This window comes from Lutra lutra, chromosome 5 (assembly GCF_902655055.1).
Source record: "Lutra lutra chromosome 5, mLutLut1.2, whole genome shotgun sequence".
Taxonomy (NCBI): domain Eukaryota; kingdom Metazoa; phylum Chordata; class Mammalia; order Carnivora; family Mustelidae; genus Lutra; species Lutra lutra.
In genome coordinates, this window is record NC_062282.1 from 79,131,039 (window position 1) to 79,154,724 (window position 23,686).

At 34.4% G+C, this 23,686-nt stretch overlaps 1 protein-coding gene across 12 annotated transcripts in view; it reads left to right on the forward strand.

The window, feature by feature from the left end:
- The window catches only part of ANKHD1 (ankyrin repeat and KH domain containing 1), a 132,813-nt gene that overhangs the window by 44,463 nt on the left and 64,664 nt on the right, over positions 1–23,686 (forward strand). For 7 of the 12 annotated variants that reach the window (XM_047729817.1, XM_047729812.1, XM_047729811.1 and 4 more), the window contains exons 8-11: positions 6,410–6,647; positions 6,880–7,071; positions 12,479–12,588; positions 22,624–22,680. In XM_047729817.1, coding sequence (XP_047585773.1) covers positions 6,410–6,647; positions 6,880–7,071; positions 12,479–12,588; positions 22,624–22,680 — 597 coding nt within the window. Of the gene's footprint in view, positions 1–6,409; positions 6,648–6,879; positions 7,072–12,478; positions 12,589–22,623; positions 22,713–23,686 lie in introns of those variants that run through there. The other 5 variants (XM_047729822.1, XM_047729818.1, XM_047729815.1 and 2 more) reach the window with 2 other exon arrangements.

Consider the following 23,686-nt stretch of genomic DNA (forward strand, 5'->3'; position numbering starts at 1 on the left):
GATTAGTGATGTTGAGCATCTTTTCATGTACTTATTGGCCATTTATATATCTTCTTTGTTGAAATGTCTATTTAGATCCTTTGCCCCTTCTTGAATCAGGTTGGTTGTTTTCGCTTTTGAGTTTTAGGAGTTCTTTATATATTTTGGATATGAATCTCTTGTACCCTTTACAAATATACCCAAATATTTTCTCCCATTCCATGGGTTGCCTTTTTACTCTGTTGGTAGTGTCCTTTTATATATAAAACTGTTTAATTTCATGAAATTCGATTTATTTTTTTCTTTTGTTGCCTGTGCCTTTGGTATCATATCCAAGAAATCATGGATAAATCTAATGTCATGAAGCTTTTGTCCTATGTTTTCTTTCAAGAGTTTTATAGTTTTAGGTTTTTGAGCCCTTTTAAGTTAATTTTTGTATATGGTCTTAGGTAAGGGTCGAACTTCATTTTTTTGCATGTGATAAACAGTTTTCCCAGCACAATTTGTTAAAAAGACTGTTATTTCCTTATTGAATGGTCTTGACATCCTGGTCAAAAATCATTGACCATATATGGAAGGGTTTATTTCCGAGATCTCTCTTCTATTCCTTTTGTCTATGTCTGTCTTTATGCTAGTAGTAAATACTGTGATTACTGTGGCTTTGTATATGTTTTGGAATCAGGAAGTGTGAGTCCTCCTGCTTTAATCTCTTTTTCCGAGATGGTTTTTGGGGTCCCTTTAGAATCCATATGAATTTTAGGATGGGACTTTATATTTTCTGCAAAAACCACCATTGGGCTTTTTATGGGAATTGCATTGAATCTGTAGATTGCTTTCGGTAATATTGACATCTTAACATCATTAAGGCTTCCAGTCCATAAAAATGAAATGTATTTCCACTTTTGTATATCTTCTTTAATTTCTTCTAGCAGTGTTTTGTAGTTTTCCTTGTATAAGTATTTTACTTCCTTGATGAATTCCTAAATATTTTATTCTTTTTGATGCTGTTGTAAATGGAATTGTTTTTCTAATAACTTTTCATATTGTTCATTGTTATGTGTTGAAATGCAACTAATTTCCGTGTTGAAATGCAACTGATTTCCGTGTGTTAACTTTATATCCTGCTGTTTTGCTGAATTCATTTATAAGTTCTAACAGTTTTTTGTGTGTGTAGTCTTTAGGGTTTCCTACATATCATCTGTGAACAGAGAACTGTTAATCAGTGGATTATTATTATTTTTTTCTTTTTTCTTTTCCCTGTGAATCAGTGTTTTATTTTTTGAATATAAGTCTTTCACCTCCTTGGTAAGTTTGTTCCTAGGTTTTTTATTATTTTGGGTGCAGTTGTAAGTAGGATTGCTTTCTTTCTTTTTTAAAGATTTTATTTATTTATTTGAGAGAGAGAGAGCATGAGAGATATCACAAGCAGGGGTGAGAGGTACAGAGGAGAAGCAGACTCCCCACTGAGCAGGGAACTGGATGTAGGACTCCATCCCAGGACCCTGGGATCATGACCTGAGGTGAAGGCAAACACTTAACTGAGCCACCTGGTACCCTAGGATTGTTTTCTTAATTTCTCTTTCTCTTGCTTCATTATTAGTGTATAAAAATTCAGAGGATTTCTGTACATTGATTTTGTATCCTAGAATCTTACTAAATTCATTTACCAGTTCTAGTAGTTTTTTGGTGGTGTCTTTAGGGTTTTGTATAAGTAGTGTCATGTCGTCTGCAAATAGTGAAGATTTTACTTCTTCCTTACTAATCTGGATGCCTTTTATTCCTTTCTTTTGTTTGATTGCTGTGGTTAGGACTTCCAGTACTATGTTGAATAAAAGTGGTGAGAATGGGCATCCTTGACTTCTTCCTGATTTTAGGGGAAAGCTTTCAGTTTTTCACCACTGAGTATTATAATCGTGCTCTGTTCTTTATAATTTCCTTCCTTCTCATCCTTTGGGTGTGTTTTGTACTTCCTTTTCTAAGCTTTTGAAATGTGAGCTTAGATTATTGATTTTTCTCTCTTCTAATTGTATGCACTTAGTTCTATCAATTTCCCTCTCAGTACTACTTTAGTTGTGTCTTAGAAATTTTATTATGTTGGGTGCCTCGGTGGCTGAGTTGGGTAAGCATCTGCTTTTGGCTCAGGTTGTGATCTCAGGGTCCTGGGATTGAGCTGCATGTTGGGCTTCCTGCTTAAGAGGAAGGTTTCTTTTCCCTCTCCCTTTCCCCTTCCCCTGCCCATATTTTCTTTCTCTCTCTCAAATAAAATCTTTTAAAAATTTTTTTATGTGTTATATTTCATTTTCATTTAGTTCCATGTATTTTTTTAAATTTCACTTTAGACTTCCTCTTTGACCCATAGGTTATTTTCATGTGTGTTCCTAAACGTTTGAAGATTTTCTTGTGATCTTTCTGTTAATGATATTTAGTTTGGTTCCCTTGTGGTCAGAAAATACATTCTACATGATTTCATTTCTTTAAGTTTGTTTTATATTCAAGATGTGGACATATATTCCCTATGCATTTGTGGAGAATGTATATCCTGCTGGTTTTGGTAGAGTGTTCTATAAATGTCAGTTAGATCCTGTTGATTGATGATAGAATTTTTCTACATTATTTCTGATTCTCTGTATAGTTTTTCTAACAATTACTGAGAGAGTTGTGTTAAAATCTTTAGCTGTGCTTGTGGATTTGTGTAGTTCTTTTAGTTGCTTTTCATTTTTTTTCTCATTTTTTCATATGCTGGATCTCTGTTGTTTGGTACCTATACATTTTTAGAATTGCTATGTCTTCTTCATGATTGACTCTTTTATCATTATGTGATGTGTCTCTTTGGTAATCTTTGTTCTGAGGTCTCTTTTGTTAACATAGTTCCTGATATTAATATAGCTACTTTTGTTTTCCTGATAAATATATTTTTTTAAAGATTTTATTTATTTATTTGTTCGAGAGAGAGAGAGAGTGCGCATGAGCACAGGCAGACAGAGTGGTAGGCAGAGGCAGAGGGAGAAGCAGGCTCCCCGCCGAGCAAGGAGCCCGATGTGGGACTCGATCCCAGGACGCTGGGATCATGACCTGAGCCGAAGGCAGCTGCTTAACCAACTGAGCCACCCAGGCGTCCCCTGATAAATATTTTTATCCTTTCTTTCAATCTTTGATATATTTGATACGCCTATATTGTTATACTGAAGTGAGTTTTTTGCAGACAGCGTATTTTTAGGTCATGCTTTGCAACCCACTCTGTCGGTCTTTGTTTTTTAATTGGTTTGGTTAGACCATTTATATTTAAATATAATTATTGATATGATGTTCTTTTATTCTGATTCTATGTTGAAATTTATTTTTTATTTATTTTTCCATTTTCCCCCCTTTATTTTCTTTAATATATCATTAATAGTCCTTTTTTCCATCTCTTGTGTTTGATTTATTTCTAGGTCTGCTTTTTTTCCCCCCACTAGGTCTGCTTTTATTGGTTATTGCATATCTTGACAGTCACCACATGTTCCTGCTTTTTAATATGTGGTATTTTTAGTTGTAAGCCATATGCTATGGATGATCCCTTTTCAAGTATCTTGATTATCATGTTCTTATAAAACTGTTATGTTTTGTTCTAGCAGGCAGTTAAATTACCAGTGGATCATTGGTCATACTGAGGCTTAATTTCTTATACTCCTTATTCTTATACTCCTACTTCCTTGCTCCTTGATCTTTGGATACTCCTTAGGTATTTGGTCTTTCTATTCTGGCTGAGTCTGAACTCCCAAGGTCTCCAACCTTTCAGCAGCCATTCTCTGCTAGCCTCCTAGAGTGGCATCTTTGGTGTGTTCAACTCAGGAGTTGCCCCAAGTATCTGAAGATAATTTTATATAGACTTTGAGATTACTCTGTATTTTCTTTTTCTCAGGTATCCTGCCCATACTCCAGCAGTTCTATTTTGGCTGCTTTGTATTCTGATCTTTGTTTTCTTTGTTGAAAGAAATCTTCACTCTTTGTTTAGCCTCGGTTTCCTCAGACCATGGTTTGGAAGATGCCTAAAGAGAGAAAGCTGGAGTGAATGTAGGGTTAATCTTATGTGCTGCCTTTTTTTGGTGCTTAGCCTTAGATTGGTTGCTATTCAGTGCTTCTAGTTGCTTAGTCTTAGAATTTTTAAAAAGTCTAATAATTGTATTAGACCTTTAAGATTAGATTATATTGTTTTTACTTCTTTATTTTTTCCTTTGACAAAATTAAAATTTTTTTATTAAAGCAAAAAGTGCTTAGTATAATTTCTCTCTTAATGTATGTACTCAAGATATAAAAGCAAAATCAGTAAAGAAATTGAAGTAAATTCACACAAAACTATTGGGAGCCTAGAGGAGCTATGCATGGCAGTAGTTCTTTGATCTGTGAATACTTATAAATTCTGTTTTTTTTTTTCAATTAGAAATGTATTTCAAATACCAAATAACTTAATACAGCAATTTGGTTAAAATATACTTTATTTTACATATATTTGAAGTATTAGTGTTTAATAGTAAAGCTAGAATTTTATTTAAGATTTAGTAAAACTGAAGTTTTAATGCCAAGTCATTTGTTTTTGACATCATGTCAAAAGTGATTAAAGCTAGGCTAGTCATTTAGTTAAATATAATGAAACTTTTTTTTTTTAAAGATTTTATTTATTTATTTGAAAGACAGAGATCACAAGTAGGCAGAGAGGCAGACAGAGAGAGAAGAGGAAACAGGCTCCTTGCTAAGCAGAGAGCCTGATGAGGGGCTCGATCCCAGGACCCCAGGATCATGACCCAAGCCGAAGGCAGAGGCTTTAACCCACTGAGCCACCCAGGTGCCCCAAATATAATGAAACTCTTTTTTTTTTTTTTAAGATTTTATTTTTTATTTATTTGACAGAGAGAGATCACAAGTAGACGGAGAGGCAGGCAGAGAGAGAGAGAGGGAAGCAGGCTTCTTGCTGAGCAGAGAGCCCGATGTGGGACTCGATCCCAGGACCCTGAGATCATGACCTGAGCCGAAGGCAGCGGCTTAACCCACTGAGCCACCCAGGCGCCCTATAATGAAACTCTTGATGGATATTGAAATCTAACATTTAATTAAGGTTTCTTTAATTAATTCTTTAATAAAAGGATTGACTAACCTTATAAAACCTTATTTTTATTTTCAGTCTTTACCTTTCATTAGCATTATTTTGGTCCTTTTTGAAATACAGACCAACACAGCGTTTTTGATTTTATATGCTGCAACAAGAGTTAAGGTCTATATAAAATTTTGAAGTGAAGAATTTGAAACTAAAGGTGTGCCTGGATGGCTCAGTTGGTTAAGTGGCTGCCTTGGGTTCTGGTCATGATCTCAAGGTCCTGATAATGAGCCCCACAACAGGCTCTCTGCTCAGTGGGGAGTCTGCTTCTCCCTCTCCCTCTGCTGCTTCCCCTGCTTGTGCTTTCCTGCTCACACTCTCACTCTCTCAAATAAATAAATAAAGAAAGAATTTGACACTAAAGAAAACAAACAAACAAATAATAGAGGAATATTTATGGTGGCAGAGGGATAGGAAGAATTACGCTCCATGAGAATGTTTTATTAATTGCCTTACTGTTGGGGTACCTGGGTGGCTCAGTTGTTAAGTGTCTGCCTTCTGCTCGGGTCATGGTCCCGGGGTCCTGGGATCAAAACCTGCATCAGGCTCTGAGCTCCGCAGGTAGCCTCTTCTTCCTCTTCCACTCCCCCTGTTTTTGTTCCCTCTCTCGCTGTGTTTCTCCCTGTCAAAAAAATAAATAAAATCTTTAAAAAGAAAATAATTGCCTCTGTCTATACAGATGGACCCATGGTAATATTATTTACAAGAGAATAGATACTTGTTTATATATCTTCGTAAAATTATTTCTTTCATTGCAACAAGCTAGTGATGAGGAAAAATATAGGGTACTATCAGCCCACTGGGGTTTTCCTTGGTGACATAATCCCAAGTGGTAATGACTTCATAGAATCTGTTGTTACTTTTTGTCAAGTCTTTGTTTCTTAAATAGCTCTAATACAGTTTCCTATGACACCTAGGTTGGAGGGTATAGTTATATTTGACTTGACAGTAGTATAAATAGTAATTATTTTGAGGTACTCTTGTGTATGGATTTAACAGTTTTTTGAACTTCAAAGAATGTGAAAATTTGAAATTATTTGGAATTGTTAATATATGTTGCAAATCTGATTCTTGTGGAGAATTTTGGGTTTGCTCAAAGGCAAGGTAAAGTAATTTTAATGGAGTTTTGATAAGACACCTCAGGTTTCTCAGATGGGCATGATAATACGTGTGTATCTAAGGTGCATCTCTGTTTCTTTCTTCCTTTCCATATTTCCTCAATCTCTTCTTTTCTCCCAATTTAAAAATCTCAAAACAACAAAATTCCTTCCTTCTTGCTTTCCTTCTAAAAATCTGCAGGATGGACACGTAGAGGTAGCACGTTTGCTTTTGGATAGTGGTGCTCAAGTGAACATGCCCGCAGATTCATTCGAGTCTCCGTTAACGCTAGCTGCTTGTGGAGGACATGTTGAATTGGCAGCTCTGCTTATTGAAAGGGGGGCAAATCTAGAAGAAGTTAATGATGAGGGATATACTCCCTTGATGGAAGCTGCTCGGGAAGGACATGAGGAGATGGTGGCCCTACTCTTAGCGCAAGGTAAAGTAGTTTTACTTCTTTAACTAAAAAATAAATTTCCTTTGGGTGTTTTGTGTTGAGTATCAGCGAAGTATACTACAACTAAAATACTTTTTTGCATTGATGGTAAAATAAATTATCAGCACCCTAGAAGGACTCCCAGAAGCAGGGAGAGATGATTAACATAATTTAGAACAATATTTTTATCATAAGTATTGCAGCTAGTGTATCAATTTTTATGCTTTCCTCTTAGGAGCAAATATAAATGCCCAGACGGAAGAAACCCAAGAAACTGCTCTGACCTTGGCTTGCTGCGGAGGGTTTTCTGAAGTTGCAGACTTCTTGATTAAAGCAGGGGCTGATCTAGAACTCGGCTGCTCCACACCTCTGATGGAGGCTTCACAGGAGGGACACCTCGAGTTGGTTAAATATTTATTGGCTGCTGGTATGTGAATTTAAAAATGCCCTTTAGAAAAAAGATTTTATATTGCTTTCATAACTTTATCAATTAACCTTTACTTTTTCATATCTACAAAAGTTGAAAGCCAGCTCCACAATTTGATTGTTCTACTTAGGCTCCTACATCTCTAAAAATGTCATTTTTAAAACATTTTCTTATTGTTAAGGTTTGCTTCATGACCATAGCCTGCACATTGACCTTCTCTCTCCAATAGTTTGTGGCTTCTGAAAGGGAGAAATTAGTTCCTCTTAGTCTCTGTTAGTAAGTGGAGGTGGGGATGATGACATTATAGAGGTCATAGTTTGATATTTTTTTTTTTTAAAGATTTTATTTATTTATTTGACAGAGAGAGATCACAAGTAGACAGAGAGGCAGGCAGAGAGAGAGAGAGAGAGAGAGAGGGAAGCAGGCTCCCTGCTGAGCAGAGAGCCCGATGCGGGACTCGATCCCAGGACCCTGAGATCATGACCTGAGCCGAAGGCAGCGGATTAACCCACTGAGCCACCCAGGTGCCCCCATAGTTTGATACTTTTAAGCCTGTTCATTTCTTGACATTTTTAAGTCTTCTTAAGAGTAAAAAAAGAAAAAAGAACAAGTGGGAATTTAATTTTTGGCAGAAGTACTTAGTTTTAAAATGATTTGTGCTTTATGCATTGATAAGCAGTAGGAAGAAATAAGTAGTTTTGCATAAAATATTTGTAGTTTTATAGCATAAAATAAGAATTACCAGAGGATGCCTGGGTGGTTCAGTCAGTTAAGCATCTGCCTTCGGTTTAGGTCATGATCCCAGGGGCCTAGGATAGAGTCCGAATCTGGCTCCTTGCTCAGCAGGGAGCCTGCTTCTCCCTCTGCCTGCTGCTCCCTCCACATGCTACTCCCCATGCTTGTGTTCCTGCTCTTTCTCTCTCTCTGACAAATAAATAAATAAAAATCTTAAAGAAAAAAAAAAAAAAGAATGTACTAGAAACTAGAAAAAAATATCCAGGTAGACATATATCTTTATAAGTATATTGGAAATAATATGAAATTTTTCTTTTTATCTATGTCTGACATATTGTTTAAAACTTGACATATGAAGAAATTAATATGTTAAGGAAAATATAATATTTAGCAAGGCTTTGTTCAATATTTTTAAGCTTTTGTTGTTAACATTAATTTCATTATAGCCCAGATTCAATTTTTCCTTTGAATTGTTATTGAAATAATTTCTTAGGATTGTTAATGGTGCAGATGATTGTGTAGTTTTTGAACAAAAGCATAGGCCAGTCATAGAAGCTGACCTCTCCCCTGACTCAGATATTATTAATCACTGTAGTTAATGTGTGCATTATTCAGTCATTGTACCTCCATCATTTTCAGCAACTATCTTTGTGCCCTTCAGGAGTCCCCTACCAGTGATTACCTTCCATAGTCTTCACACATCCCTCTGCGTAAAGTCTTGCTGTTGTAAGAGGCTTTTAAGAGAAGGCATTAATGTTTAATAAGAAATTATTGAATACCAAGACATTCTGCTCAGCTTTTATTTCTATTAATTACCACTGGTCCCTACATAGTTAGAAATATTAAACATATTCTTATAGATATGGAAACAATACATAAACATGTTACCCTAAGGCAACCAGGCTAATAAGTGACAGAGCTAAGGTTCATACTTAGAGCTCTGGACATCGTTTTTCCTGTTGTACTACTGTGGAATCTTGTTTAGCTGCTCATGCTAATTTGACGTACAAAGTTTCCAGAACTATCTCAGGGGATTGAGAATCACTTTTTTTTTTTTTTTCTTTTTAAGATTTTATTTATTTATTTGACAGAGAGAGATCACAAGCAGGCAGAGAGGCAGGCAGAGAGACAGGAGGAAGCAGGCTCCCTGCCGAGCAGAGAGCCCGATGCGGGACTCGATCCCAGGACTCCGAGATCATGACCTGAGCCGAAGGCAGCGGCTTAACCCACTGAGCCACCCAGGCGCCCGAGAATCACTTTTTTATATGATCACTATCTATAAAAATTTTTTTCCAGTTTAGAGTGTGCTTAATTTACATGAAGTTCTTCTTAGAGTGTAGCGCTAAAAACAAACACAAAAAGCAAAACAATAAATTTTTTAATATATTGCCTCTACCATTTTCAAGAACCTTTTTGTTATGGCATATTTTCAAACATAGAGAATAGTATAATGAACCCTAAGAAGCCCATCACCCAGCTTTCTTTACCAATTTTTAATTTATGGCCCATCTCATTTCTTTTTTTTTTTTTTTTAAAGATTTTATCTATTTATTTGACAGAATGAGATGGCAAGAGAGGGAATACATGCAGGGGGAGTGGGAGAGGGAGAAGCAGGCATCCCATGGAGCAGGGAGTCCCCCACAGGGCTCAATCCCAGGACCATAGGATCATGACTTGAGCCCAAGGCAGACGCTTAAAGATTGAGCCATCCAGGCGCCTTCACCTATCTCATTTCATCTATATTCCTCCTTATCCCCCATTTATTTTCTTCTTTTTAAAGATTTATTTATTATCTGAGAGAGAGAGAGAGAGAGAGATCATGAACAGGGGGAAGGGATAGAGGGAGAAGCACACTCCCCTCTGAGCAGGGAGCCTGATGCGAGACTCAGTCTCAGGACCCCTGGATCACAACCTGAGCCGAAAGCAGACACTTAAGCAACTGAGCTGCCCAGGTGCTTTCCCCCATTTATTTTTATACAGGTGTTTTTTACTGAGATGTAATTGATACAGATAACATGAGTTTCAGGTGTACAACCTAATGATTTGGTATTTGTATATATTGTGAAATGATCACCACACTTAAGTCTAGTTAACATCTGCCACCATATATATTTATAGAAACATTTTTAAATTTAAAATTCAAATTTTTAATTTAAAAATAAATTATTAAAAATATAAATTTATTTCTCTGATCAATAAATGTTTTAATAGGTATCTCTGAAAGATAATCTTTTTTTTTAAATATTACATTTGTTTATTTGACAGACAGAGATCACAAGTAGGCAGAGAGGCAGGCAGAGAGAGAGGAGGAAGCAGGCTCCCTGCTGAGGAGAGATTCCTGACGCGGGGCTGGATCCCAGGACCCTGGGATCATGACCTGAGCCGAAGGCAGAGGCTTAACCCACTGAGCTACCCGGGCGCCCTTCTGAAAGATAATCTTTAAAAAATAACCACAATATCATTTTCCTACCTACAATTTTTAAAATAATAATTTCTTAGTATTATTAAATGTCTAAGCAGTTTTCATATTTTTCTTACAAATATGTATGTGTGTGTTTAATGAATTTTTTGAATCAAGATTCAATAAGATTTATACAACAACTGTTGTTGTATAAATGCCTTAATGTCTCTTAAGTCTCTTTTTTGTCTTTGTGCTCCCCTTCCATCTTTCTCTTTCCTTGCAAGCTTTGATTGAAGAAATGGAATGTTTATTCTTTAGGCTTCCCACTGGTGTGGATTTTACCAGTTGCATCTCCATGATTTTATTTTACTTGTTTTTTTGTCTCTTGGATTTCCTATAAAGTTGTAGTTAAATCTAGAGACTTGATCAGAATTCGGGTATGATGTGGGTTTTTTTGTTTGTTTTTTTACTAGACTGCTTCACAGGTAATATTTGTATACGTCCTTCCGGAGGTAATAAACATCTGATTATCTTTCTTTTTGTGATAATATTAACCATAAATGATCATTAATTCATAAATTATCAGTAGATCCATTAATTCATTAGGAGTAGTCTCAATTCTGTTATTCCTTCCTTCTTTATTAGCTGAAATGTGTCTATAAAGAGAAACTACCCTTCATCAGCTATTTGGTTACCCTTAGACATAAATCCTATGAGAATGGCAGTTTGATTTTTTTCCCTTTTATTTACCAGTTAACAAAACAATAAGGTAATCCCCTAACATCCTTCACTGGTGACTAATGAAGTTTTGTTTTTTACTTGAAGCATATGTGATGGCTTTTACTTCATCATAGTTCTCATTCTTTTAGAAGCAAAAACTATTGAAAGATGGGAAAATTTGATTATCTTTGGTCAGTAAGGTTAGCTCTGAAGTCCTTTTGATGTGACCTCACTATAGTCTCTCATAATTCTGTTGTTTTCTGATATGGCAAGGTATTTCAGGCACATCTTACACACATTCTGCCCCAGTCTTGGAACCAGTTATTTTTCTAAGCCCTTGTTGGATTTGTTAGAAAATAGTATGTAGAAACCATAGTGTAAGCTAGAGACTATTTCTGCTTGGTGTGTCATTGTCTCTAGCACTTATTGGTTTGACAGAATTAGGAATTATTTATTTTTCTTTTTTTTTTTTTTAATTTATTTATTTGACAGAGAGATCACAAGTAGGCAGAGAGAGAGGAGGAAGCAGGCTCCCCGCCGAGCAGAGAGCCCGATGCGGGGCTCGATCCCAGGACTCTGAGATCATGACCTGAGCCGAAGGCAGCGGCTTAACCCACTGAGCCACCCAGGCGCCCCGAATTATTTATTTTTCTTACGGATAAAATACATCATGAGTTCATGTCAGTACTTCTAATTCAGAGCCATAGAGTTTTCACTTAACTTCAACAGTCTTCTGTGTTTTCTCTCTGTTCTTCCGAAAATTTCACTTTTCACCAAAGATTACTTGTTTACTCATTTGATTTTAAGATATCCATAGAACTATGTCAGAATACAAATCAGCACGCTGAAAAAAAGTTAAATTTAAAAAAAAGGATACAAATCAGCAGTACCACCAATATGATTTCTGAGAACTCTTTGATATTTTTTGTTTTGCAGCCCCCACTTGGGCTATATAAAGTAATTTGATATAGTTCCTCTTTTTTTTTTTTTTTTTTTTAAAGATTCTATTTATTTGGTAGAGTGAGAGAGAGAACATGAGATGGGGGAAGGTCAGAGGGAGAAGCAGACTCTGTATTGAGCAGGGAGCCTGATGTGGGATTTGATCCTGGGGTTATGACCTGAGCTAAAGGGAGATGTTTCACCAACTGAGCCACCCAGGCACCTCTAGTACAGTTCCTTTCTGTGTGCCTAAATGCATAAAAGAAAAATAGGATACTTAAAATACTGTAGTATTTTAATATTTGAATTCATCAATTTCAGGGTGCCTGGATGGCTCAGTGGGTTAAAGCCTCTGCCTTCGGCTTGGGTCATGATCCCTGGGTTCTGGGATCGAGCCCCACATCGGGCTTTCTGCTCAGCGGGGAGCCTGCTTCTTCCTCTCTCTCTGCCTGCCTCTCTGCCTACTTGTGATCTCTGTCTGTCAAATAAATAAATAAAATATTAAAAAAAAAAGATTTCACTGAATTCATCAATTTCATCAGATTGTAAAATTGGACTGTTTAACACAATTTTACAGTTCACAAGTAAATGTTTGGTTTTTTTGCTTGCCAGGTGCTAATGTTCATGCTACGACAGCAACAGGAGACACAGCCTTAACCTATGCTTGCGAAAATGGACATACGGATGTTGCAGATGTTTTACTTCAAGCAGGGGCTGATTTAGTAAGACATTTTTATTTATTTATTTATTTACTTATTTATTTGTGAATGTTGATATTCTTTCATTTATTTTTAACATTTAGAAAACACTTGGAAAGGAGATCAATGGTTTGCATACTTTGCATAAAATTACTTTTGAAAAAGTTATTATAATTGTTGCATTCATTAAATATATATGAAAGTACTTAGTTTTTAATAGAGCATACTCTTTCTTTCCTAGGTAAAACTATTTGTTGGTTTCTTCCACTCACGCCAGTCCCGTTTGACATTTCTGAACTTTTTAAACTGCTCTTTTTAGACATATAATTTCAAAGATATGTTTACAGAATAGAATAACCTATCAAATCACTTTGATTTCTTTTGTTTCTTTAATTAGTTTGACTTTTGAAAACAAAACTATCCTCTTCCTAACAACATTATTACAGCATTCTGTTGGTTTTCTTTTAATGTTTTCTATTTTGGCTTTTCAAAATTTCAAATTAGATGGCAAGCTTCATATATGTAATAATCTTTACAACTGTGGGAAATTATAGTTTTTCACTTTAAAGGTTCATACTTCTTGATGAAATGTGTGCTTTGACTAATTTTTATTTTGGAGGGTACTTTAAATTGCTTTCTAGAGTCTGTCTCCGAATTTTCTTTTATATTTCTTAAAAATCTGAGACGTGCACAGCTATAAATGTTGTAGAGGACTGATATATTAAAGTTTTTTAGAAAGAAAAGTTTTTAATATTGCCTTTTAAACCCTTTCAAGTAACAGATATTTCCACAGATACCTGAGAACATTGTTGGAAAATAATGATTGTGGTTAACATAAATGTACAGTATGATTTTGCTATTTATCATTATTTCTACTGATTCTAAATATTATAATGATAATAATAGGATTCATTCTCATCAATCAGGATCTGCCTCATCGGTTAGAATTTCTGAGAGGTGTACTTTTTTTGCTTGAAAATTACGCAGAATGATACATTAAGTGGATCTTAACCTTCTGCCTTCTTTCCTTTTTTAGACTTGCTTTGGGTCATCCATAAAAATTAAGAATTGAAGTATTTCATCATTTGAAATAAAGAAATAAGATGTAGCATAAATGCTATATACAAAGTTAAATATTCCTCTGAATTCTATCTGATTCTCTCCATTTTTCTTTGGCAAAGTCATTTTCTTAATCTGTTTGTTTAAAATTATTCTGAAAATATTAAGTAGTAGAAGAGGAACTATCTGTTAAATAGAATCTAATATATAGCAAAACCTTACTGATTTTGAGTTAAAAATCTATTATGAAATATTTTTAATTTAAATGTTTTATTTTGTAGTCTTCTGGAATTACATAAAGAGTATGATTAGAGTTCCTCAGAAGAATTACGTTAAATGAACAGATAAAAAGATTTAAATTTATCATACTATTTTACATTCCAAATGTATGACTAAAAAAGTGGCTCCGATAAATATATATCTTAATTAAGTAGGGTAATATTATTATCCTAATACAATTGTTTATTCTATTTTATAATCTTGCCTTCGCATTCATATTTATTTGTAATTATAACCATAGTGTAATAAAGTTGTTTTCTATTTTTTCCACTGTGTGTTCTACATATTGCTACATAGTCTCTATATTTATAGCTCTTCCATTAACAAACCATGATTCACTTATCATTGAACTTTTGACTTGCTTTCATTTTTCACAGTATAAATACTGTTAGATTTAATAACTTCATGAGCATAGCTTCTTTTCTTTTGAATAACCACATTATTTTTTAACTTTAAAAATATATTTTTATTTTAACTTTTTAACTTTATTTTAACTTTAAAAATATATTGCTTGTTCCATGCTTTTGCTATCTGTGGAGAGGCTTTTCAATTTTAATATTAGTTCTTTTTCTGATTAATAAAAAGCAGTACTCATTCTTTATAAAAAATATGGCAAGTATGGGAAAGTATAGTAAGTTCAGTATTTAAAACCTACAAATAAACTTTGTGATTTCAGGCGTTACTATGTAAGCCAGTGGGGGAAACAAGACATAATAAAAAATAAGAAGTGAGTTAAACAGGCGGATCAGTCCAAATCCTGAGAAGAAGTGACTGATCATTTTTACTAGCTGGACCTTACAGGCAATAGCATCTTTCTTGTTCGCCATTCTTTGCTGCCACCTCCTCGTATCTATTTTGGGCTATACTAATTTCCTCCTTTCCTTTGTAGATAGAAGACTCTCCACTCCCATTCTATCTCTGGCATCCCACTGGTGTGTTCTATATCTATATTTGTTAGTTGTTTAAGTAAAATGAATTTTCTGTGTGTATGGGCTGGCCGAGAGCCTTCATTTTGGGGAGAACTATTTTTACCTTCAGTTTTAAATAAGGATTTCCAAGTCAACCTTGGAACACAGTCCGAACCAAATCCTATGCTTTATTAAATTTTAGAGTCTAGTTCTGGCAACAGTTCAAGGTTTTGGTATAATAATTTGTGAAAAGGAACTTAAAAGCTATTGTTTCTCATTCTTTAGAATATTTTGTACCAGAATCAGTTAGGATATTAATTATGGTTTGAAAAGGTTCTAATGCAACAATTTGGTTTTCTTGTATTGTTGCCTGAAATGAAACCGAAAACTTTTATGGCTTTTCATTCTAAATGTATAGTAGGTATAATTCAGGACTTAGTTTTAAGGGAAATCTAGAATTTTCTTATTGATTGCTTTTAAAAAATTCTCAGCTAGAACTGATGGCATACTTAAGCGTTTTCAGGTAGATCCTCAAAATATGTGCATGTTCTAATTTGAAACTTAGTTATTTAAAATGTCACTTTTTCTAGTTTTAAAAATACTTTAAAATAAAATGATATATAGATATTTCTAGTAAAAAGGACACTGAATATCATATTTAGAGGTTGTGGATTGATTATATAGCTTTTCTAACTTTTTAATAATTGAATAAATTTGAATAATCTATTTAAAACTTTTTGACTTGATTAGTATCCTTAAATAGACCACTTAAAATGTTCTTTTTGAAAATAAAAAATTAAATGAAAAATTGTCCATTAATTCCAGAATTATTTGAAAATTCTCCCTGTTTAGCATGCAGAATCATTTTGACTACTGTACGAGTACAAAACCTTGAACAGATCACCTAATTCATATCTTCCTGATGTTTGCATCTCTTATTACAACAGTAATGGGAATTGCATATTGAAATCAAGATTATTCCTTTATGAGTTTTCTTTGTCTACATAGCATCTTTGTTTATTGAGCCCAGGTTTAGTTTTAGTTTTTGATAATGATTATAGGTATATGAGTAAATCCATTTTAAGAAAATTTGTATTAAAATGCATTAGCGGGCGCCTGGGTGGCTCAGTTGGTTAAGCGACTGCCTTCGGCTCAGGTCATGATCCTGGAGTCCCGGGATCGAGTCCCGCATCAGGCTCCCAGCTCCATGGGGAGTCTGCTTCTCCCTCTGACCTTCTCCTCTCTCATGCTCTCTCTCACTGTCTCTCTCTCTAAATAAATAAATAAAATGTTTAAAAAAAAAATAAAATGCATTAGCATTACTTAAAATCTAAAAGAAATATATTTAAAAATTGTCTTTGGAAACTGCTTAATCTTGTTTCTCTGAAAAGGAATTTTCATATTATTTGTGTCCTCACACATTTGTTACTGAACTCTTTGATCGGAAATTACCAGTAACACCATTTCATAACTGAAATCGACCAACTCCTGTAGTCTTTTAGAACCTGCTCTGGTGTTATTACTCTAGGCTATTTTCCCCAGTTACTGGTCTTTAGACCATAAGGCAAAGTTTTAGTATTTCATACTTGTTCTCGTCTTTGTAGCCAGCTAGCTTTAGCTAAAGCACTTATGGCTTGATTTCTTTTACCACAGTCTTCTTATTACTATTACTTTTCAAGTTCAAGGTGGAGAATTTGCATTAACTATATACAGCAGTTTGATTTGATTGTAAAACTCTGCATTTTTCTCTTGCTTGCTTTTAATTTTGACTTTGTGTTGACTAACATGTCAGAGGTGTTTTGACTTGGTGTTTATGTTTTCCAAACCATTTGTGAAGATTATAGAATCTTAATCTTTTCATCATGACATGTTAATTTTGGTATTAAAACTTTGGTACATTTGTTAAGATAGGAGAAATAATGGTGATCTGTAGACTTTCCTTCACCTGTATTTGCCAGCAAAACTGAATTTGAAATGGGAGAAAGAGTGATAATATAAATCAGTTAAATAAGTCTTCAGGGACGCCTGGGTGGCTCAGTTGGTTGGACGACTGCCTTTGGCTCAGGTCATGATCCCGGAGTCCCGGGATCGAGTCCCGCATCAGGCTCCCAGCTCCATGGGGAGTCTGCTTCTCCCTCTGACCTTCTCCTCACTCATGCTCTCTCTCACTGTCTCTTTCTCAAATAAATAAATAAAATCTTTAAAAAAAAAATAAATCTTCAGCTCCTTGGCCTTTCATTTCTAAAAGAGGTATATTGTAGTATAACTCATCAGTAAGTTCCCCAATCAAGGAGTACTTCCTATGATAAACAACTAACATAGATATTAAGGGAATGTAAGTACATTCTAGTTATGTTCATATGGAAAGATTTAGTGACCCACCTTACCATTTATAGGCCAGCATTGCCATTTGAAAGTAGAACTTACTTACTTTGGCTCTGCTGGGTATCCTTGGGCAAATCACTTAAATTCTCCAGGCTTCTTTGTTTCTCTTCTCTTTTTCCCCACCTCTTCTTCTTCTTCCTTTTCCTTTTCTTGTGTATTCTTTTTTTTTTTTTTTAAGATTTTATTTATTTATTTGACACAGAGAGAGATCACAAATAGGCAGAGAGGCAGGCGCGGGGGAGGAAGCAGGTCCTTTTCCTTTTCTTGTGAGGGATTTAGACCAGATGATCTTTAACTACCTGGCTTAAGTCTAATTTTGTGATTTCTGAAGAACAGGTGAATTCCCTATTTGGAGGTATTAGACGGATTAGATGATCTTGAATGTTTTGTTAGTCCAAGAATGTGTAAAGTGCTATGAGATCTTAAAGAAGATGAATTTTTAAGATTATAAACCATCATTTCTAATAATTGTGTTAAGTATTATATAAATTATTTTCCCTCTTAAAATATTTGTATGTCTTAGATGCATATTAATTACCAAAAATTATTTTGGGTGTTAACTATAATTACTAGTTAGCAGGCTTAACTGCTTTAAAATACCTTATAGATTGTCTTAATAGATAGAAGTTATTTATCCTTGGGGTGTCTGGGTGGCTCAGTTGGTTAAACATTTGACTCTTTTTTTTTTAAGCATTCAACTCTTGATCTCAGCTCAGGTCTTGATCTCAGGGTCATGAGTTTGGGCCCCATGCTGGGTGTGGAGTCTACTTAAAAAAAAAGTTATTAATCCCTAAAATACACAGTTGACTTAGTAAGGCTACCCCAGTAAAGAATAATCTGACATTATAATGCTAAGTCATTACCTCTTAGTCACCTATTAATATTTTATTCTACTTAAATACTATTAAAGAAGTAGGAAGAGTTTCTTTGACATGGATTTTTTTTTTTTTAAATGAACTATTTCCTCAAGAATATAAGTCTCTCAGTTATCTTTGGAATTATTCAATTATAAATACATTCCTTTTTTTCTTGCAGCCAAAGTTTATTTCAAGTAGCAATATAAACTTGTGTTCATCTTCTCATCTTACATACCTTAAAACTTTTCAAAATGTCCTTTGTGTAGGATTGTTTTTACAGCTTCGGCTTTCAAGTATACACAGGCAATGTTCAATGAGAGACAAGGAATTTAGAATGCCATTTTACTTTAAGATGTTTACCACCTTGGGGCACCTGGGCGGCTCAGGCATTAACCATCTGCCTTTGGCTCAGGTCATGATCTCAGGGTCCTGGGATAGATCCCCACATTGGGCTCCCTGCTCAGTTGGGAGTCTGCTTCTCCCTTTCCCACTGCCCCTGCTTATGTTCCCTCTCTCACTGTCTCTCTGTCAAATAAATAAATAAGATCTTTAAAAAAAAAAGGTGTTTACCACCTTGAAGAGGGGGTGGAAAAGGGATAGGATACCAAAGGCATGAGATAGAGCATGTTTTTTTTCTTTTGCTCACAGTGAATCTGTTTTAGATGAAATGGGTCAGAGGAAATAAATAAAACCAACCTAAGGAAGTGTGGTAGGTACAGAGCTTTGCCAGTTACGGGGTATTTGCCATATTGAGTAGAAGTTGGTTCCATACCAATACTTAATTTCCTTGTTATTTTGGCTAAATTGTTATTTTTTTTAAAAAGTTTATAATTGAATTTTTTTTCTTAGTTTTTTTTTTTTTTTAAGATTTTATTTATTTATTTGACAGAGAGAGAGATCACAAGTAGGCAGAGAGACAGGCAGAGAGAGGGGAAGGGAAGCTCTCTGCTCTGCAGAGAAGGCTCGATCCCAGGACCCTGAGATCACGACCTGAGCTGAAGAGAGAGGCTTAACCCACTGAGCCACCCAGGCACTCTGAAAATTTTTTTCTTAGTTTTAAAAAGGTGATATCTTTACATGGTTCAAAATTCAAATGTAAAGTGCCCTATGGGCACCTACTTTCCCTCTCCATTGGCCATAATGTTCATTTCCTGTATCTTTCCAGAGATATTTTATGTGTGTATGATGAAAATTTACATATGTTGAAAGAAACAGTTTTCAATGTTCGGTGCTTTGTATAATTCTTATTGAGATAGAATTTTGGTTTTTACTATACTTTCTCCATAGTGTTGACCATAGCTTTTAAGGACTTTTTTTTTTTTTTAACATTTTTAGTATTTTATTAAAGTTGAAGCACTTTAACACTGGTGAGGAAATTAGGCACTTTGAATATGTCATAATGGTCTATCACTGATTTTCATCCCTAACCATAAAGTAGGCTCTCTGACTCTTTTTGCTTTCCTTAGATTGAATTCTACCAGCCAAATGAACTTCTTTGGGCACTTTTTAGAAAGTTGAAATTACATGCCTTGGACATGGATGTGTTAACACTCTCTGGTTCTTACTTGTGGAATTTATTTCCTTTGAAATGAGATTTGATGTGGACTTCCCTCAAAAGAAAAAGTTTTGAAAGATTAATTTGTTATCTATATTAAATCTTAATGAAATAGAAATGTGGACCAGCTCCCCTTTCATAATTTTTTTTAAAATTTCAGCAATATGTTATTTGTCCTTCTAGGCATTTCTGTCCCCAAGCATATATATAGTCCATGTATGTGAGCAATGTCTTTTTTTATATGAATGGATTTGTTATTACATATACTCTTCTGTAACTTTTTTCTTATAATATTTTTCTATGTTCCTATAGATTTCTCATTCTTTTTCACAGGTACCAGGGTTCTATGTAATTTATTGACCATTTATTCATTCATAAATTTCTGGGTTATTATAGTTTTTAAATATTATAGATATGCTACACTATATATTGTTAAACATATTTACATATTTCTGCTACTTTTGTGAATTTATGTATAGGGGTAAATTCCTAGAAATGAAATTACTAGTTATCAGAGGATCCAAATCTAAAATTTTGATAGCTGCTGCCAAATTGTTCAAAAATGCTGAACTAGTCTGCATCTCTATTAACAGTTGAGACCTGATTCCCCACATTCTTACTGAATTATATTGAGCGAGTTCCTTCTCTTTCTTTCTTTTCTTGGTTTAATTTTCTAATCTTTAATCAGAGTCTCCATGTTTATTTTATCAAAAAATCTTTCTGTGTTCCAAGTAGCTCTGTGAGCTGCTTCTTAATTGCTCCCAAAGCTTTTGTGAACTACATAAGACACAAGTGTAAAATTACTTTCCGAGAGTATTCAGACATCATCTACAAATGCAAATTTTGAAATATTTTTTAATTTCCTTAACATTGATTTTTTCGAGAAAATCAAGTATTCAGACAATATTGATTTCATTCTGAAAGAGGAGAATAATGTATCTTCCCCCATAGGATTTGCATGAGCTTTTTTTTTTTTTTTTTTTTGCATTGTCATTTTTTTATAACATTTATATTTACAGTCTTTTTTTACACTATTTCTCACATTGTTTAACTTTAACTGTGTATTTAGGGAATTCACTCTTTATCTTACTACTCTTGTAGTAGGTAGCCTTATAATTCCTGAGTTCTTAAACCTGACTCCCTTTTGGCTGGCTAATATTGGCATTTTGATTTGAATTTACTTTCCTCCTATGAAAAATGAATTCACAGATGCTTGCATTTTTGAGACTGCTATATGTTGTATTTATGAATGAATGTAACCATATATAGAATTATTGAATTGTTTCTTTTTTCTCCTCAAAATTTAAAACCGTCTATTGTACTGTCTTCTGGTACTGAATATTTCCAAAGCTTGCTGGAATATTCCCTATTATGTGTAAGTTACTTCCTTTTTTTTGCCTGGATTATCATAAGAGTCTTTCATTATACTTTTAAACCTCTGAGAGTTCATCAGACTATGTCTTGGTGTTTTATTTATGTAATTTTTCCTAGAAATTAGTGAGAAGATTTTAGGTCATCTTGTTAGGTCTTCTCTTCTCCCCCTCCTTCAGTTTTCTTGTGTTATATCCTTGAATGTTTCTTTTTCTATTCTGCTTTCTTCTGGGATATTTATTATTGGTATATTGGATTTTTCTTGTTTCTTTTATCTTTATGTCTAATTCATTGCATTTCTTTCTTTTTTCCTCTGCATTTTTTTTCTTAAGCCCATCCTCTAGGTCACTATTTTTTTCTGTACATTTCTGATTCTATGTGATTTTCATGATTTAGTTTCTTCTCTTCCAACTTATTTTTAGAACTTTTCTTGTTGTTATATCACTTTATTCAGTTATTTAAAGAATTCAGGTTCTCTTTATTTGGAAGTATAGGGGATATTTGACTAAAAATTTATTGTTTCCGTTTTTGTAAGAATTTCTTAGTATGTTCTCTATTGGATACTCTGTGCTTATTATTTATATTTGAATGAGGCTGGCTACTTATTGAACATCATGTGGGGGTGGGGCAGGGAGAGGAATCCTGATAGCTTCTTCAGATTATATAGTTGTCTCAGCATACTTACTCACCAAGTCTCCATCATAGGAGCATACATCCCCCTAAGGTTAGCACATCACCCAAAGAAGAGGTAGGAGTGACTTAAGAGTGAAGTTTTCTCGGAGTACCTGGGTGGCTCAGGTGGTTAAGCACCAGACTTAATGATTTCAGCTCAGGTTGTGGTCTCAAGAGTCATGAGATGAGCCTTGGCCCTGCACTGAGTCCCTACTCGGGGCAGTCTGCTTGAGATTCTCTTCCTCTCCCTCTGCACATCCCCTTGTGCATGCTGCACATGCTCTCTCTCTCTCTCTAATATATAAATAAATCCTTTTTTAAAGAGTGAAACTTTATCTAGGCCATGTTTCTTTTATTGGAGACTTAGTTTTCTGGTTAGTGACTGAAAAGGTTATTGCTGTTTCTTCTACTGTATCCCTATCTCACCTTCAGGTACTTTCTGTCACAACTTTAGATTGAGGAAAAAATAGATCTATTCCATATCTCAAGTTCTTTGGAATTTCCTGATTTAGTTGAAAAGCATGAGTGCCAAGGGCATTTCTCAGGGAGAAAACTATATAACTATTTAAACACTTTATAGTATTTCCCTTACTTTTTTTCCCAACTTCTGACATTCCTGGTTCCTTTGATTTAAATATTTTCCTTGGTTAGATATTAAGACACTGCTCTTAATTCTGTGGCTCTAGTTGTATTTCAAGACAAAGGCATGAGTTCAAGTAATTCAGCAGAATTTTTCTGTGTGTGAAAGTTTATAATGAAGTTATATTATAGAGAACCACATTATCAGACCCTTAAAAAAAAAAATCATAGTTTGCTTCTGAGATTATGATCTCTATAGATGAGAATCTCTTTAGTTGAAGATCCTGAGTTTACAAAGCCCAGCACCTGAAATACCAGTCACAAGGTCTTCATGGCCAAATGTGATTTTCATTTTTGGAATAAGATCCGTGAGTTCTTCTTTTTCCTTTCACAGGACAAGCAGGAGGACATGAAGACTATTTTGGAGGGCATAGATCCGGCCAAGCATCAGGTGAGGGAGGCCTTTGATGCTTGTAAGCTACTACATAAGGAATAGATGTTGTAGGTAACCAAAACTCTGGATATCTGAATTACAGGCAAGAAGTTCCAGGACCTTGCTGGGTGACAAAGAAAATTTTCTGCAATTGAAAAAGATTATGAAGTTCCAATAAGAAGAGATTTATGTTACTAGTAGTTTGCTTCCTTAGTATTTTTTTTATGTGGTATTCCTAAAAAATTTCTTAGGTGAAGATAGATTTTCTTATTCGTATAGTTCTTTTGCATTCTTCCTTACCTGGAGATTCAACATACTAGAGAGAGAAATCCTCAGTTTTAAAGTCCTTTGCATTCAGCTTAGTTTATCAAAAATCTGAACTCAGGCTTAGGGAGTTATATTGGATTATTTTTTATATAATCCTCAAAGAAAAATAATTAGGTAAAGCATTTACTATATATTATTCATGCCATTAATTTCTATAAACTTAAAATTATTTTTGTAAAATTGCCCCCTGTAATTTCATTTTGAAATTGGTTTTTAAGAAGGTAAATACTTATTCATAAGCAAACATTTCTTTTGAGAAAATGTTTTGAATTTGTGCCTCATGGTTTTAAGAGTCAAGCAAATTTGGTATCCATTTTAATTCAGAGAGATTTATTTAAACTCAGGAAGCAGTGCTTAATTTTAAAATCAGGAATAAATTGTGATTATATCACAGTTAGCTTAGGCCTTCTAAAATAAATTTTTCAGTATCAAGCCACTCTTAATCAAGATGCTTGTTAAGGATTTTCATTATTATCTTGTTGAATGAGAAGCTGCTATATTCATTCTATTTTGAACCAAGTAAATAATATATTTCACAAAACATTATGTGAAAATATGAATTTTTACTCAGTTGTATAGTATCTCAGGCTCCTATCAAGAATGTAAAGCTGAGTGTTATTTCAGATAATTTCTTTCTTCTCAGATTGGTTAAAGGAAACGTGATTATAAATCTCTTTTCTAAGCTGTAAGTCTCAAA